The sequence below is a fragment of the Mixophyes fleayi genome, chromosome 12 (assembly GCF_038048845.1).
Source record: "Mixophyes fleayi isolate aMixFle1 chromosome 12, aMixFle1.hap1, whole genome shotgun sequence".
NCBI lineage: Eukaryota > Metazoa > Chordata > Amphibia > Anura > Limnodynastidae > Mixophyes > Mixophyes fleayi.
In genome coordinates this window covers 79,799,169-79,817,451 of record NC_134413.1, presented here as the reverse complement: position 1 = coordinate 79,817,451, position 18,283 = coordinate 79,799,169, and the positions used below count along the sequence as shown (strand labels likewise).

At 37.9% G+C, this 18,283-nt stretch overlaps 1 protein-coding gene across 1 annotated transcript; it reads left to right on the top strand.

Annotated features, from left to right (window-relative positions):
* Positions 1-3,257: 3,257 nt before the first annotated feature.
* Positions 3,258-17,073, top strand: LOC142109356 (Fc receptor-like protein 4). Its single transcript, XM_075193509.1, has 6 exons — positions 3,258-3,298; positions 3,797-3,817; positions 7,902-8,183; positions 10,436-10,717; positions 14,026-14,307; positions 16,508-17,073. The coding sequence occupies exons 1-6, from the start codon at positions 3,268-3,270 to the stop codon at positions 16,663-16,665; spliced, it is 1,056 nt and encodes a 351-aa protein (XP_075049610.1). The 5' UTR covers positions 3,258-3,267; the 3' UTR covers positions 16,666-17,073.
* Positions 17,074-18,283: the final 1,210 nt, after the last annotated feature.

Below are 18,283 nucleotides of genomic sequence, written 5' to 3'. Positions count from 1 at the left end.
AAGACAACCTTCAGGAATCAAGCAACCAATAGCTTAATTTTTAGATCAATATGTACAAGTTATAGTTCATAAGATCCCTACATTATTTAAGACACCTACGAGTTTTTATTAAAATTATAGAATATTAGACCTCTTAAAGGTAATGAACTCTTCTATAGATTAGGTGTACCAAGTTTGTATATGTCTATACCGCACAAAGAGGGTATTGAGTATTTAGAACAGGCCTTATTACTTGCAAACTGTCCGCCAAGACTTGTTGGAATTTTGTTATTGGTAAGAAATAAGAGGATTCCACTTGTAAGAAATCAGCGGAAATTACAAAGGATATTTCGAGGATTCACAATGTGATCAAAATGCCAACTAAAAACCTCATGTTTATTTTATATATTATGTTGCATATTAATATTATGGAGTTTAATGTACAAAAGTTTGTTATTGTAATTAGTATGTCTCTAGGGCCTGATTCATTAATGAAAGTAAGGCAAAAAAATGAGTAAGTTTTCTCCGGCACAAAACCATGTTACAATGCTAGGGGTCCAAATTAGTTTATTATTTTGCACATACTATAAATACTGGCTGTTTTTCATGTAGCACACAAATACTTGATAGCTTTATTATTAAACTGAAATTTAAAGTTGATCTAGAATATTACCCCAGCTATAAATCTGCCGTCACATTTTAAATTTGCCTCCCCCTCCAATGCAACACAGTTTTGCCAAGGTGCAAAGTTGCTCATATATTTTTTTTTGCTTTACTTTCCTTAATGAATCAGGCCCTTAGTGTTTAAAATTTAGAAGGGGGTATATGTGATTCGTTAGGATATTGACTAAATCACATTTGTGAACAATTAAGAATAATAAATAATCAATAATAAATATTAATGGACAACAAACTTAAATTCGTCGTACGCCAGTGGACCATTGGGGCTTCACTTGTTGTCACCAGTTCTGTGCTCCTGATCTGATTTATCAACTGCTTTGTTTTAAAGCAGATTATAATTGTAAGGTAATTCAACGCTAGATAGAGGCAGGAGGAAAGTTCAAACAATGGTGAGTTTATTTGAATATGTTGAAAGCATCCAGAGTAACCGATATCATATACAGAGGAAACACAGTTTGCTACTGGTTAATAAGCACAGAACAAAGTCCCTAGTAATGGCAATCTCTGACAGCTGTAGTGAATTAAAGAGCTCCAGAGACACTGGCACACTATAGTACGTCACACAGAATAATCAAAGTTCAGATAGTAGAAGCAGAAACAGTGTTCACAAGATACAATCTTGGTAATGGAGAATAAACCAATATTCCTGATCACCTGGAGGCAGCAAAACTCTAAGCCAACTGAGAAGGGCTCAGAGCCCTCAGTGTGCAACAACAACGGCAGTCACAGAGAGATTTCAAAGTAATCTGGGTGCCAGAATGCTGAGTTGGAGTAATAATTTTGTTTGCCAAGGTACAGACTCTGAAGTCAATGTATGCTGTTTGCCAATGTAATAGAGTCAGACTTAAAGTAGGAACTGGTAAATTGAAGAATCTCAGAGAGTAGACTGTGCAGGAGTCCACAGCAAACTATAAGATTGACTAAGATGCATAGAAGAGGAGGGGATTTTAATCTCCAAAGGTCCAATCAGTTCAGGAGAGAAGCCCACCTTAATTTAATGAGACAGGTTAGCAATCACTCATGCTCACCACAGCTCAAGAGGTAATGTCAACACGCACAGTCAGTGACTCATGCTCATCATATTTAAAGAGACAATCCCAGTTTCCGAACAATAAGACTGAATAAGAGCAGTTGGCATCCGCATAACATGACCCCGTCTGCGCACTGCAGGGAGGTAATGTAGTACAACCACAGGAGGAGGAGAGAACGCTGTGCATTCTGCAGCATGTACTCTCTCCTTCCTCTGCTTGGTCTAGCTCTTCATGTAGACGTATAGAGGAGGTATGAGAGGCATGTAAGGGAGGTGTGAGTGTCATCTTGCTGAGGCCAGAAAGGCAGAAGATGGGGAGGTCTGAGAAGCATGTGAGTAGGTCTGAGTGGCATGTGGGTAGGTCTGAGAAGCATGTGAGTAGGTCTGAGTGACATGTGACAATGAAAGATGGTGAAAGCCCCTCTATCTGGTGTCAGGAAGTAGTGGAAAGCTAAGTAAGTGCAAATTGGGTCATTCAGTTGTATAAAACCATTATACAGAAATCAATTTGCAGATATTAGGTGCTCTTTAGACTAGCCATAAGATATATGAGCCTCCGTGATCCAAAACGGTGAGCATTAAGGGAATCTTTGCTACTTTCCAGTGTAAGGTTTACATAAAGACAATTGTTATTGAGGGTGGTGAGTCAATTCGTTATATAGTTCACAATATCCTACATACAGTATATAATCAGTAAGTAATCTATATAAATGATGATCCCATGCAATGAAACGATCAGAGTATCAGGACCAGAATGGGCTCAACTGAACGAACACTCCCAAGACTTCCATATGCAAGTGAATGAATTAGGCAGGTGGCAGCCAAGTCTATCATTATCGTTTTTTTAGCATTACATTCACTTGTAAAGATCTGTAATTGTTATAGTGAATGGATACTTCATAATACACTAACCAAATGTATGCGTTTCTATGAATGGAATACATTAATTGTTGAGCCAGAACACATACTGATCGAATAGACCACATAAATACATATATATAATCAGGAATTTATGGAAATAATTATCCTCTGGTGAAATTCCACAAGAAGACTCAGTGGAGAAATGCGTTAGCTATATTAAAACTGAATGGTGCTTGCTAATTCATGTCGGTTTTATGTCTTCGTATTCAAGATAACACCCACTAAATTTGTACATATATATATCTATATATATATATATATATATATATATATATATATATATATATATATATATATATATGTGTGTGTAATTGATTATAGGTTCTTTTCTATGCTTCCTGGTGTTCCAGCTACCCTGGAGGTGGTTGACAATGGAGTGTGAGGCCTATTGGTAAAGTCATTGTCCCTTGATTAAAGATCCATTGCTATTTTATCTGTTTATGGACAATTTCCTTTTGACTCTGTGCTGTGTAGATGGATTTTTATAAACTGTACTCAGTGCTAGATTAGGATCTTATGTGTTTATGCAAATATGAAATTTCGTATACTTACGCTATGTGAATTTACCATACACAGGAAGTCAAAACAACCTCAACTTCTGTCTTATTACCTTTATAATCACAAAATATTATTCAGTATGAACAAGACACCGCACCATGTCTCTCCTGGTTCTTATGATGTTGGTCTGTAAGTAGAGATCTTTATAAAATACATGTTTAATGGACATTATCTGAGCTTTGTCTGAACATTGAAAGACGTCTGTCGGTTGCTATACCGTTGGGAAATTAAACATGCTTGGGATACATATAGGACTCCTTAGTCTAGGAAAAGGCAACAAACAAATAAATTGGGCATTTTAGGAAGAAAATGGACAAACTTTAATGGACTTTGCGTTCTTGTCTGCCCTCAAATTCCAACTTCAGATGTTGCAAAAAAGAATCGGACCTTTGCTTAGTAATTTGTTAAATGCGTTATGATTCCACCATAAATAAAATTAAATACTTGATCAGATGATTTTGAAAGGAACCTCAGACATATACAATGGGAATTATTTTTTTTGTTATTATACATTTAGTGCAGAGATTAAAAATGTGACAAGGAAACTAAATGTGATACATATTAATGAATAAACATTTTAGAAATGTATCCTGTTTTTATACTAAATAGATCCTTTTTATTTTTCAGCATTGAATAGTGGGGATGCAGGTGAGTACTGTATAGTGGACAAAACCATAAAATATCTACACTCTGTATGTATTTAAGTGCGTGTATGCATGTATGTATATATCCATACATGTATGTAAATACTTTGGCCATGTTTTTTATATTGAACAGATAAACAGTGTTACTTGTGTTGTGTTTAATTCTCAGTATGCTTGATATGAATGTCAGGTAACGTTTGATTTAATCGAGGACAATGTCACAGTTTCTTGCTCTGTACGCTGGATGCAATTCTCAGTATCGATTTCCCTTCATATGTATGAGAAACTACATAGTGCCACTTCTCTAGAACCGCATACTGGTGTAATAGTCAACATGCATGTAGTATGTTATATAATGTATGTATGGTCTAATATACAGTACCGGTTTCTCCTGTATGTTGTACAGTGTGTACGTCTGTTTTATACTTTTTTTTGCTGTAGAACATTGTATAGAGAGTTATGCAGACAGACACTTATTTTAAGTCAATTTCTCAATTCTACGACCCACAAAGCACAGGGAATGCGCTGGATAATGTTACAATAGCTACACCCCCTCCATTAATTTTTAGTGGTATCAGAATGGGGTTAGGATCAAAAAGACCAGTCCAAATCCAGATTCACATCCTTAGGTCAATAGTTCTATATTGGGGAATTTATCCTCAAATAAATAATTGATTAAAAAACATGATTCAGGGGTATGTTGCTGTATAAATGTGTTCACTATGTTAATGTTTTGATGGAAATTTGTGCAAAAAAAAAAGATTGAAAGACAAATTTTGTTCAAAAATGACCTTTTAAAAGACAATTGTAAATTCAATTATTCTTCAGTGTGTCCTTTGCAAAGTGATTTGCTGATCCCGTATCACTTTCAAGGACATTCAAGGAAAGTTAGACTGCTGATTAAGTTATCTACTCCGTCAGTCGTCTTAAGATCCCTAGTTTGTTTTTAAAGTTATAATGTACGGTTTTACCTCTGGCTGAGCAAGAAAAAAAAATGTGTATAATTTTTATGGAGGGCAACCGGATAGAGGCATTGTTAGGCTCAGGAAGTGTAATTACCCTGGTAAAAGCAGGGTTAGTAAACTCAAAATTCCAACAAAAAACTGTTGGGGTAACTTGTATACATGGTGACAGCGGGAACTATGTCACTGCCGAGGTGAATATTGAGACCTCTTGTGGTTCGTCTACTATTAAAGTCGGATTGTTCCCTTTCTTGGTGCATGATGCTATAATTTTTAGAAATTATGGGAATCCCATATGATGTCAGGTTTAAATGGTGTACAGCCGCTTGAATTCCCGGATGGTCCACTGGCATTAGGTGTGTCCCGGAAACTTTCAGAGCCATTTCCCTAGAATGGTTAGAGAAATAGCAAATGATGAGGGTCAAAATGAGACCCCTTCCATGGGGGAAGGAGAATAAGTAGACAGAGCTGAAAGTATGCCTAACCTTGAGGTGAGGAAGGAACTGTTCGCGTCAAAACAGTTAAAAGACCCCATCCTGGTAAAAGTTTGAGAAAATGTGAAAGTTCTTAATGGGGAACCAGTAGAACCTGGTGACAGGCTTGTGTACTGACACATGACCATTTGCAAAGAACTTTTGCATCAAATGCCAAAAAGAGTTGAGGATGTGGTAGAACAGCTGGTAGTTCCTCACTCATATAGGAGAACCGTGTTAGACCTAGCTTGTGGTCACATCACAGCAGAACACTTAGGGGCAGAAAAAACCTCTAAAAGAACCTTACAGCTTAGAGATTGCGTAAAGAGGTGTTAGAATTTTGTTCTTCCTGTCCCAAGTCCTCCCAGACCCCATTACAGGAGACCACTAGTACCCATGCCTATTATAGAGGCCCCGTTTGACAGGATAGCCATGGAACTCCTTGGGCCCTTGTTAAAGGTTCAACAAAACCTTAAAAGCTATGCTGAAAAAAAGTTGTAGATAGAGATGGGAAAATGTTATTGGCCATTAGAGAGGTACCACAGTCCTCGACAGGGTTCCCTCCTTTTGATTTATTGTATGGGAGACACTCCAGAGGATTAATGGATATGGTAAAAGAGATGTGGAAAGTGTCATTGAACACGTGTTACAAATGCAGGGCAGTATTGTTGTCGTGGTGCCCATTGTCAAGGAAAACATGAAACAGGCCCAACAGGCCCAACAGAGGGTGTATAATCAGAACGCCTGTGTATGTACATTTGCTCCTGGGGACAGAGACCCGATCTTGGTGCCCACGGGGACGGCTGTAACACGTCATTATGCTTCAAATTCTGAACCCACTTAATTTTTCTTTGTGAGCAGATACTTTTTGTTGTTGAACAGAGAAAGGAGTGGTTTAAATTAATAAGTCCATTATTTCGATATTCTCATGGCTCATTCGTCTAGGGTCCCACCTGAGCTGGTCCAGTGGGTATGGCTTACTGCTCAGCATTCTGGGAGGTTATTCTGAAATTGAAATCCCTTTGTCTATCAGTTTGAGAACTGACTAGAACCCGTTATATTTGAGTTAACTCTCAGATCACAATATACAGTATAAGGACATCTAATGCCCTCTAGTGTCCTTTTGATTAAACACATACATTAAACATCCGGAAAGATTATAATTATATTCATTCTACATTCTATTATTAAATGTGTACTTGATTAACTTCATGCAGATATAATTTCCTTTAATCTCAGATTAATGTTTGAGGTTTTTGATGTCATTCTCAAATTTTGCTGAAGATTTGGGGATGCAAAACCAGAGAAGAAAACATCATCATCATCATCTATTTATTTATATAGCGCCACTAATTCCGCAGCAATATACAGAGAACTCATTCACATCAGTCCCTGCCCCATTGGAGCTTACAATCTAAATACCCTTACACACACACACACACACACACACACACACTCACCGAGAGAGACTAAGGTCAATTTAATTGCAGTCAATTAACCTACCAGTATGTTTTTTGGATTGTGGGAGGAAATTGGAGCACCGGGAGGAAACCCCCGCAAACACGGGGAGAACATACAAACTCCACACAGGTAAGGTCATGGTCGGTAATCGAACTCATGACCCCAGTGCTGTGAGGCAGAAGTGCTAACCACTAAGCCACTGTGCACACATTTAATTCACAACATATTTTGCTGAATGTGTAAATACAAACATAGAAAATAGTTGATCAAGAAATGATTTGCAATTTGTAGGTACTATTCTCTATATTGCAGCGATTTTCAATTAAATTTGGCAATTGGCCATCTACCCTATTAACAAGTCTTAAATAATTCCCTGTTTTAGCCCAAGCTGTTTTCAAATTAAAAATAATGGATATGTTATCGGCAAAGTTTGTCTGTACCTTCTGCATTTTATCTCCCTAACCATAAGCCTAGAGAAGCCATTATTAATTTGAATAATTGTATATTCTAATGCTGTTCTCATATCCAAAAATAAAAATGGTTCTAGATAAAATAATTGAAGGTGATGTCATGACCCTGACATGTGACACAACCGCTTATCCACACGGGGCATGGGGTAGGCATCAAACTTGGACACTGCATTCAGCTTACTGAAATCGTTACAGAATCATAGATTGTCATCTGGTTTTGGGATTAGAACTATGGGGCTGGACCACTCACTGTTAGTCTCTTCTATAACCTTGAGTTCTAACATTTTTTTAACCTCCTTGGAAATAGTCTCTCTATGGGCTACAGGTATCCTCTAATGTTTTAGGTTGACCTAGACCCATGGTTCTGTAACAATGTCATGTTTTATTATGGCCGTCCTCTGTGGTCATTCTGGAGACACTGAATCTGTCGACAGTCAGACTGTTGATACTAAAATGGCGACTGTCTAACTATCGACAGATTCAGTGTGTTGACACTGAAGTGTGAGTAGTTGTACAACAAGAGTGGTCAAAATAAAGGCTGCAACTCCATCTCACACTGGCTGTATGATGGGGAACATGTGTGTAATCTGCAGGTGTACATGTATATTTGTACATGACACATAAAGCACTAACGTACAATATGAAATCTGCATATTTGTGTAACATTTGCTTGCTGTAAATTTCCCACCTTACACAGTATTTTTTATTATCATCTCTTTCAGCTATTTCTCTAGAAATAAGAAATAATCAATCATCAATAACAGAAGGTGATGACCTGGCTCTGACCTGTGTCCCTGAGTCAAAAAATACAAAACACCAATTTGGTTTTTTCAAACAAGCTAAAAATAACAAATTTGACAACAGAGTGCAGGAATTCAGTTCATCTGATACATACAGAGTTCCGTCAGCTCAGCCGGAGGATTCTGGGAATTATAAATGTGCAGTGAGAACTTACAAAACAGGTCCATGGAAGATGAGTAACGTGTCATCTGTTAAGATAGAAGGTGAGTGTGGAATACTGAGATCATATGTCTGTATACTTCCCACACAATATGAACACAACCCCACCTGGCCACATCCACATTTACACCACAAATCAGGACTCTCCCATCATAACTGGGAATATTGGAAGGGTATGTGTCTAATTTCTAATGGATGGTTAATTATGTCAAATATACATTTTATTTTATATGTTTTATTTATGTATACTATTACTCTGCCCATAGTGTGATGTATTTTGTGTTGTTTTTGTGTTGAGCAGTTGATTATTTATGTATATCTCTCGACAGTGCCGATTTTGATGGGGCTATCAGTATTTATGGTCTCTGAAAGGGACGGGACTTATTGGAAAGTGGACGTGGAATCTAGATAATGTGGGAAGTTTTGGGGGAAACTTGGGCAGGTCTAGTGAGGATCTTGTGTAGATCAGTATTAGGTTTATTTTACCCCAATTTTACACTTGTATATACTGAGAGGTATTGTTATGGAGATCTGCACCTTCCTTATAAAAGTTTTGCCAGATATTGGTGTGCTCTGATTGGTTGTGTGTTTGATTAATAGTCCGTTTAGGAGAACCTGTGCTATAGTGTTAGAGCCTCTTTGCTAATCTATATATAGTCATTTGAGAAGTTTTTAGAGGTCTAAGGTGAAGGCCTGACGACCTGAATACAGATGTATGACACCTCCAAAATTATATTTGCACCTCAAATTTGGACTCAAATTCATAAAATCTTTTCAAATGTCGACCAGCACTTGTGACCAGCGAGTCCGCGATTCAAAGCAGTGACCTAGGATTCACATTTGGTACCTGGCTGTATAAACAGAACTGCACAATTGCCTAATGTGGGACAGAACAAAGGTGTGTTTAGGGTGATTGGGATGTGTCTGATTTTTCCCCAGTTTTCCACTTTTAATTGTTGGCAGATATGGCTATAGGGATCAGCACCTGAAATATATAACTCCAACATAAAGGGATCAATCTTTTGGGCTGGTTGTGATGAGATAGGGGTGTCATGATCTTGAAAATAGGGGTTTAGCCTGCTGGACACCCCTTCTCATCCAAACTGTGTTTAATCAGGTATGTGGTGAACCATCTATGTATTTTATGCCTATTGTATATTCTCAAATGTTGTCAGTCGGTTTTGCACACATGGCTATTATTGTGTAAAAATGACTCCTGGTTGTGTACTATAATATGAATCCCGACCTCATTTCAGGGATAATGACTGTAATATTGAAATCCAGCAACTGTCACCAAATCTTCCTACCAAGAATAGAGAATCTTGGCAATTAAAAAAAAATCTATTTTCATGAGAATGATGCAGACGATTTTTGGAAAATAGGATGTAGAGCTCCCCAATTCTGCAAGATATGGCCAGAATATGGTGGAAGGTTGCCTTAAGTACCTTATAGTTTTCTACCTGATTATGATCCACTGGAATGTTGGACCAGTGGCCGAATTATCAGTTTTCTATTGACTGTTAGAAGGAGTAACTGAGCATCCCATCAACCAATCACAAGTGTTTTCCTAGGCTGGTCGCTTGTGATCTGTTAGCAGCTAAGAGAGGTTCTGATCTATTCAGGTCAAGGCCTTCAGCGGCAGATGGTCATAACAAATTGTTTTTTCGTGTATTCATTCTCGGTGTCTTCTTTTCCATGTGTTCAGTCCCATTAAATAACCAAGTGTCTTTAGATACTATGTCATTCCAAATAATACACGGTGCATCAGATTTCAAACAAAAAAACCTCCTATTTTTTTTTACAAGAGCTTTCCTTTAAATTCATCCTTCAATAAATTAATTTATATTGGAACAGCATTATCCACAGAGAGATTAAACTCCTTAGGTCCTCATGATAGGTGGGTATCAAATAACTGTAGCAATATTGTTTTTCAAATCACAGATATTTTGAATAAAGATAATTTTTACACTCACATTTCAATAAATATACACACTGAGGTTAAGAAATTAAAAAAGAGTTGGCATATGCAGAGACTCCTACCAGAATTAGAGATAGACAAGCATTTTGTTATCCATTATGTGGTTAACCTCCCCGGGGTGATAATAACGCAAAGGAATATCTCTTACTGGGATGGGACACAATCTTGGAAGAGTTCTCTAATACGATGTCCTATAACTCCCTTTCTCACCAACGCGTTTTGACTTAAATAATTCACTTTTCCTATGGTGTAAGTTACAGGGAAATGTATTTGTAAATTATACAAACAATTTTTAATTTGAATCATTTTCCATTTTAGAGCTGTTCTCATCTCCAAAAATGAAAATGGCTCCAAACACAATAATTGAAGGTAATAATATGATCCTGACATGTGACACAACTCTTGCACCTCTCGGAAACACAACAGAGCTGGAATTTGCTTTCTACAAAACTGGCCAAAATGTGCAGGAATTCAATTTATTTGATACATACAGAGATCCGTCCGTTCATCTGGAGGATTCTGGGAATTATTACTGTGAAGTGAGAACTTCCTCCGGCAGTGTGAGGAAGAGGAGTAACGTGTTATCTATTCAGATAGAAGGTGAGTGTGGAATACTGAGATCATATGTCTGTATACTGTATGTCTCAATATTGCAGAGGACAAAATCAGGACACAATTTGAAGACACCTTCATCCACCCAAACACACTCATATTTACACAAGGTCATTCCACAAAATCGGGAAGCCAACATTTTAAATGTCGCAAAGCAGGAGGGTTCTGTGTGCAATGTGAGGAAGATTAGTCATGTGTTAAATATTTCTATAATACACGGTATTATACATCAGAATGAAATTATTTGGAAGCGAGCGTTGTAGAAATAATGGAATGTTAGGCTATGTCCACAGCCCATGGCGGTCCCTGCTTTCCATGCTTGTACCTGGGATTTTCCAAAGAAAAATAGATGTTTATGACTTGGGTTTCTTTTTACAATCCCATTTTTGTTAAGTGAAATGAGGGGCACAATAGGACCATATTATGAGGAGATCTGAGACCCTGACATGTGCTTGAAAAAAAAGTCCAGTGTTCAAGAAAACAGCCAACAGCAGAGACATAATTATATCCATATTGCCCCAATCACCAACTGCACCATAGTGTGTTACACAGGAAGTTTATATTGCAACTCGCAGCTTTTTACTGGCTGATGTGATAGCATTAGATTGTTATACCTACACAAATCACCTCTAAATTAAGCCAAAATTACAATTTTAACAAGTCAAGGAACATTCTCAATTGCAAGAAAACAGTAAGGTGGATCAAATCAATTAAAGTCGGTGTACGAGATATCACATTTTAATTAGAATTGTCTTAATAGTCCCACATCTTAAGCTGTGCAGGTGTGAGGGCTTGAAATTGAAGACTTTCTTCCACAATGTTTTCTGATTATTGTGCACTCCCCTCATCTGTTGCCCTCTTTCGCATATACCTACTTTCTGTTTTGTAGGGTTTGCATCTGCTCGAAAATAGTGGGATTGTGTGGTATATTCTCCGGAACAGACTGTGATTCATTTCAATACTCTCTAGCAAACAAGTACAGTTTTCTTTAAAAGCCTGTGGACTCTATGGCCTGTCCCTGCTATAGGATTGATATTTAACGTGGCCCTTCGTTTAAATAAAAAAAGCCTTACTTCACTAAGTAATCTGATAGCGCTATTCAGAGTTAAAACTTTGGGGAGGGCCCTTCTGGAAAATGATGAGCAAATAAAGAATGATCTGTGTAAATGATGCAGTTTCTTTCTGGCAAAGTTGCTGGTGTTACCTTTTGCCTTGATTAAGCAAGACAGCGAAACGCGCGTCGGCGTTCCAGCTGGATGCACATGATCAAACTTAAATAATAGGAGGAATTGGCAAATGCAGTTTATACCCCTATATATCCAGAGTTAGAAGGGGACTACTAGGCAGGCAGCAATTCACACCCCATAATATCATTGTATCCAGGATAGCAGGGTGCCGAGATTTAGACTGGATATAGAAGATATCAATAGTGAGAGTGACTATAGAACTCATAACTATATGTAAGTGGTGCAAAACATTTGCAGCCTGCTAGTATCATCTAGGAGTGTAATGGTTATCAGACCATTTCAAGTTTAATTTAGCAGATATCATAGAATCGCTATAATAGCTCTATGGGGCTGTAGGGCATCCATATAACTACTCCTTGAGCATATATGCAGGTTTGCCAAGATTTAACCTTCATACCATAGGGTCAATATTACAAACCCATATAGGTATAATATTCATGTGCATCCAGATCATTTTAATTACAATTTTTATTTATGAGCACAATTTTACCTTATATTTCGCTTTTAAAAACCTATACTAATAAAAGTTATGTTTTAAAGCAGATACTTATACTTGTTCAAATCAAAGGTTTATTTAGAGGATTGAGTGCACCCAAAAAAAGAAACTTCTGTTTTTTGCTGTTTAATATGATACGATTTTGTTTCTAGGTAGCACCCCAAAGCTATATGACCATTTATCATTATTAAAATATATCTGGGATATAATCCTATAGTTGGTGCGGTAGAATAACCCTCTTTGTTTCTGTCTTGCTGGTGTTACAGTAAGATTAATGTGTACTCGATCAGGTGAACAAGTTAAACAAGTCCTGAGCTTGTTAATCGAGGGTTAATACTTTTTGCCATTAGACTACTTCATAGCATAGAGTGTGTAATGTGGACTTTTGCAGGCAATAACTCACGTTGTCTTGCCAATCACACCGATGGTCCTTTCTTAAGTATACAGCTTCTACGATTCACAATCTCTGTTTCTCTCTCTTGTTTACGCTGTCAAAAGTCTTAGCTCTGTTCCAGCTATGCAGTTTCTCTTGTCTTATCTTCTCCAATGCTCTCCATCTCTCTGCTTTTCCTAGCAAAAATCTAACTCCTTCCTGTAGTTCTTCTCTCTCCAGGATAAATTCCTGACGCATGTTGGGAACTGTAGTATTCCACTCCAAATGCTACAAACTTGGCTGCTAGATTAAGAATATCTTAAAGGGATATCCTGCGCTAATTTGGGCCTTAAGTGTTGATATCTGGACCTGTCTCTCTTCTGTTCTATTCAAAACATTCAATCACATTTCCTGTGCAGAAGTTATTTTTGTGTATTGTTCATACATTAGAACTTTGAGTTTACATTATTTTTTATCTACCGTGGTCATCAGCATTTGAACATCCTCTTTGTTGGTCTTTAGATGGATTCATTTAATGAACTGTTTGGCTCTATTCCAGTAATGACTTCTATTTTGTACATATCTCAGTTTAGTGATGGATATATGCAATATATAATTCTCAATCTGAACTGAAGATTTGGGGGTGCAAAACCAGAGGAGAAAAAAATATTTATTTAAAAAAATATTCCTATTATTTGTTAGATCAAAGTATTATAACATATTTAATCGAGAATAAATTTAGCAATTTGCTGGTTCCCTTTTCTAATATATTGCACTGATTTATAATAAAACTGAGCAATTGCCAGAACTGATCTTATTAGTAGGTAGTATCCTAAAATTATTTTTTTCAGACCCCTGTACGATTGTAAAACAATGAAGGTTATACTTGCCTACTCTTTTGGAATGTCTGGGGGACTCTTGAATTTCAGGGATCATCTTAGACTCCCAGAAGAGCAGTAGTCACCCTCCCAGACGGCTTGATGACGGGATTTGCCTTCAATCGTAGTATTGCACAATGGAGGTGGGGCTATGATGATGCGAATCACGTGGCCACGCCACCCTGCGGGTTCGCTTGGGGTTGGACATATTAAAAGTTGGCACATATGATGTAAATTACAGGGAAATATTGTTTGCAACTTATACAAACAATTTTTAATTTGAATATTTTTTTTTCTGTTAGAACTGTTCTCATATCCAAAAATTAAAATGGTTCCAAGCACAATAATTGGAGGTGAAAATATGACCCTGACATGTGACACAACTCTCGCTCCTCTCAGAGACACCACAATACTGGAATTTGCTTTCTACAGAGATGGGCGTAATGTTCAGGAATTCAATTTATCTGCTACATACAGAGTTCTGTCTGCTCAGCTGGAGGATTCTGGGAATTATTACTGTGAAGTGAGAACTATCACCAGCAATGTGAGGAAGAGGAGTAACGTGTTGTATATACAGATAGAAGGTGAGTGTGGGATACTGCAATCATATGTCTGTATACTGTATGTCTCAATATTGCAGAGGACAAAATCAGGACACAATTTGAAGACATCCTCATCCACCCAAACACACTTATATTTAAACAAGGTTATTCCACAAAATCAGGAAGCCAACATTTTAAATGTCGCAAAGCAGGAGGGCTCTGTGTGCAATGTGAGGAAGATTAGTCATGTGTCAAATATTCATGTAATACAAGGTATTATACATCAGAATGCAATTATTTGGAGGAAAGAAATAATGGAATGTTAGGCTATGTCCATAGCCCATGGCGGTGCCAACTTTCCATGCTTGTACCTGGGATTTTCCAAAGAAAAATTGATGCCTATGACTTGGGTTTCATATCAGAATCCCATTTTTTAAGTCAAATTAGCGGCACATTTGGACCATATTATGAGTTGATCCAAAACCCTGACATGTGCTTGAAATAAAAGTCCAGTGTTAAAGAAAGCAGCCAACAGCCGAGACATAATTATATCCATATTGCTTGACACTATCCCAAATTGTGTTATGCAGGAAGTGTTTATCACTGCTCAAAGCTTTCTATTGGCTGATGTGATAGGATTATATTGCTATACATACACAAATCACTTCTAACTTTAGCCAAAATTACAATTTTAACAATTCTAGAACTCTAGGAACATTCTCAATTACAAGAAAACAGTAAAGTGGATCAAATTGAATACAGTCAGTGTACTAGAGTTCCCATTTTAATTAGAATTGTCTTAATAGTCCCATATCTTAAACTGTGTCTTAAGTAAAACTTTATCCACTTCTAGATCAAAAGGGGACACTGTTTAAATAAGATAAAAATGATGTCTCTATGAAATGTGCATATGAAGAACTCAAACCTGAGTAGGTGTGAGGGCTTGAAAATGAAGACTTTCTTCTACCATGTTTTCTGACTACTGCCCACTCCCCTCCTCTGTTGCCCTGTTTCCCATAGCCATTCCTCTTTTTCTGTACGGTTTACATCTGCTAGAAAAATGCTGGAATTGTGTGTTATCTTCTGCACAATCCTCTGGAACAGACTGTGATACATCATACTCATCTCTAGAAATTCCAGAACCACAGGGTTCTATCCCATTGCTTGTGTTAAAGTTGGTGATATTTGGCCATGCCTCCTTCTCCGGGAAACCTTAGCTCTTGAGGAATATTGCATGTCAGAGATTTAGGGATGAACTCTGTCCCCTTTATAATTATTAGCTATATTTGTACAAGCTGTTTGTCAGGTGCCGCCTCCGCACCCCCCATGGGTGCCGGAGACGGGCGCCTTCTCCTGCAGCTCACTCCCGTTCCGTTGCCTAGTAACGGGATGTCCTTCCAGACTGGGCACTGTGCGCACATGTGCATTTCCCTGTGATCCCTTGGTAGGCAACGGGACGCCAGTTCCACTTCCTCTTTTCGGCGATCAGAGCTGTTCTGATCGTCGGCGACTCCCCCTCCTATCAGCCCCCACCTGGCATTATTTAAACCTCACTCTGCCAGAGTATTGGTTTACTCCATTTGTGCTCTAGATATATATATATATATATAGATATAGTTCTGCTATTCTGGTTCCTGACTTTGCTCGACCGACTACTCTCCTGGTTATTGTCCTGTACCTTATTGCTCGTTCTGGTTTGACCCTTTGCCTGTTCCTGACTATTCTACTGGTTACCTTCATTGTACTTCTCTACCGCTGGCTGCGACCCGGTCCGTCTGACCCATCTACCACTTGCTCTGCGCTGGTTACTTGCTGGGAGAACCGCGACCTGTGCACCTCACGCAGTGGAGTCCATACCTCCTTGCGGGGGTCCCTGGTGATTACCAGGGGTGCATTAGACTCCGTGCCTCACAGTTTAGTAGTGCCAATACCAGCCAGGGATTACACATGTCTCTAAGACGTGACACTGTTTTTTGGTTTCTGCTATCCCAAGATGCCTATGTTTCAATGAACGGTCATAAAGGGTATTGCACCATTTAAAACAAAGTGTTGTATTGCCACGTGCCCCCTCCCTCCTGTATTTGTTCAGAGTCCTTAGATATTAATGACAATCTGTGCTACGGCACTGGTAGGTGTGATGGCTCTGAACTTTATTTTGTGCTAAGAGTGTTTTATATTCCATAGTTCTTGTGTCAATTTGTATTTTACCCCGCGTAACACTTCTCAGTATTCCTCTCCTCAGATTACACCGTACAGAACACAATAAGACTGGTGCTGTCCGGGTGTGTATTAGTTGTTGCCGCATGTCTCATCTTCTACCACAACCAATCACAACATGAAGCCGTAGAGCAAGCTGCTTTTAGAAAAGGTGTGAGTCAGCAAGAGGACCAGCTGGACTGAAATAACCACAAAAGAAGAAACGACCATAATCGGTTCTCTACAGCCAAGAACGTGGCTGATGTAACATCCAGACTCTGCCTTGTTGACGTATATTTTGTCTTGGAAATGAAATCCAATCGCTAGCTCATGTCTGTGAGATAAATGTTGTGTAGTCTGCCCGAGAATCCGGCACTCATCTGGAGTGTGTCTTTAAGATAATGGTATTAATTAATACACACAAAGCAGAAAGTAGAAATGTTTATTATTATTGGCTTTAACTGTGCATTTTACTATTTAACCAGCTTCCTTTTAAATGTAACATTTATTTCTTGTTAAAATGAGTAAAAATATCCAATAGTTTAAATACAATGTCCTTCGCAATTGTTTCAAAATGTATCTTACATTAAAGAGGGACACTGTTGTTCGTCACCCTTTTGTACAGTAATTTGTCTCAGGCTACACATTTGCAACTTATCCTATATTAGAGATGGAAACGAATTGAGCCAGTACAAAGTTCAATTGAATTTGCTTGGTTTGGTTTGATGATTGTGAACTTAAAAATATCAAAATTGTTTTTGGTTCATGGTCGAGTTCAAAGTGCATCTCCCCAACTTGACGTTTAAAGATGTTAAAATTAATTATAAAATATGCGGGTCAACTGTGTTCAAGCTTAAATTGCTATATTTTAGGGGATATTAATGTTAAACATTTTTAAACTACATACACTAAGCGGTTCATGAAATCTCTCTCTCTCTCTCTCTCTCTCTCTCTCTTTCTCTCTATCTATCTATCTATCTATCTATCTATCTATCTATCTATCTATCTATCTCTATCTATCTATATAAAATCTCATCATCATTTATTTATATACCGCCACTAATTCCGCAGCGCTGTACAGAGAACTCACTCACATCAGTCCCTGCCCCATTGGAGCTTACAGTCTAAATTCCCTAATATACACACACACAGACAAACACACAGACTAGGGTCTATTTGATAGCAGCCAATTAACCTACCAGTATGTTTTTGGAGTGTGGGAGGAAACCGGAGCACCCGGAGGAAACCCACGCAAACACAGGGAGAACATACAAACTCCTCACAGATAAGGCCATGGTCGGAAATTTAACTCATGACCCCAGTGCTGTAAGGCAGAAGTGCTAACCACTTAGCCACCGTGCTGCCCTATATATATATATATATATATATATATATATATATATATTTACACACGCAAAACATTCATACGTATAGAAAAAAACATTTGAACGCAATAGAAAACCTGCTCTCATCTATACCCCAAATGTGTTTAACAGGTCACAAGATTACACACATCAGAACGCATGCCACAAAAATATATATTTTAGCAAATACATGAGCAGCACATAATACTATAATCATTAATAAAAATGTGTGCTTTAATTTTTTTTTTTTACATTACATACATACATTAGGATGTTCTTAATGCGTACTGTGCAAATACAATGCGTTTTTATAGTCTCTCTTAGTTGCATACTTGTGTTCTTTGCTATATGCTGGCACACATACGTGTGGTTTTTAATACAATGTCTTTGTCGTGTGAGTCATCAATATCAGTCGGCACTTACACTTGGTCTGTAGCGGGTGCAAATGATTCGGCGTT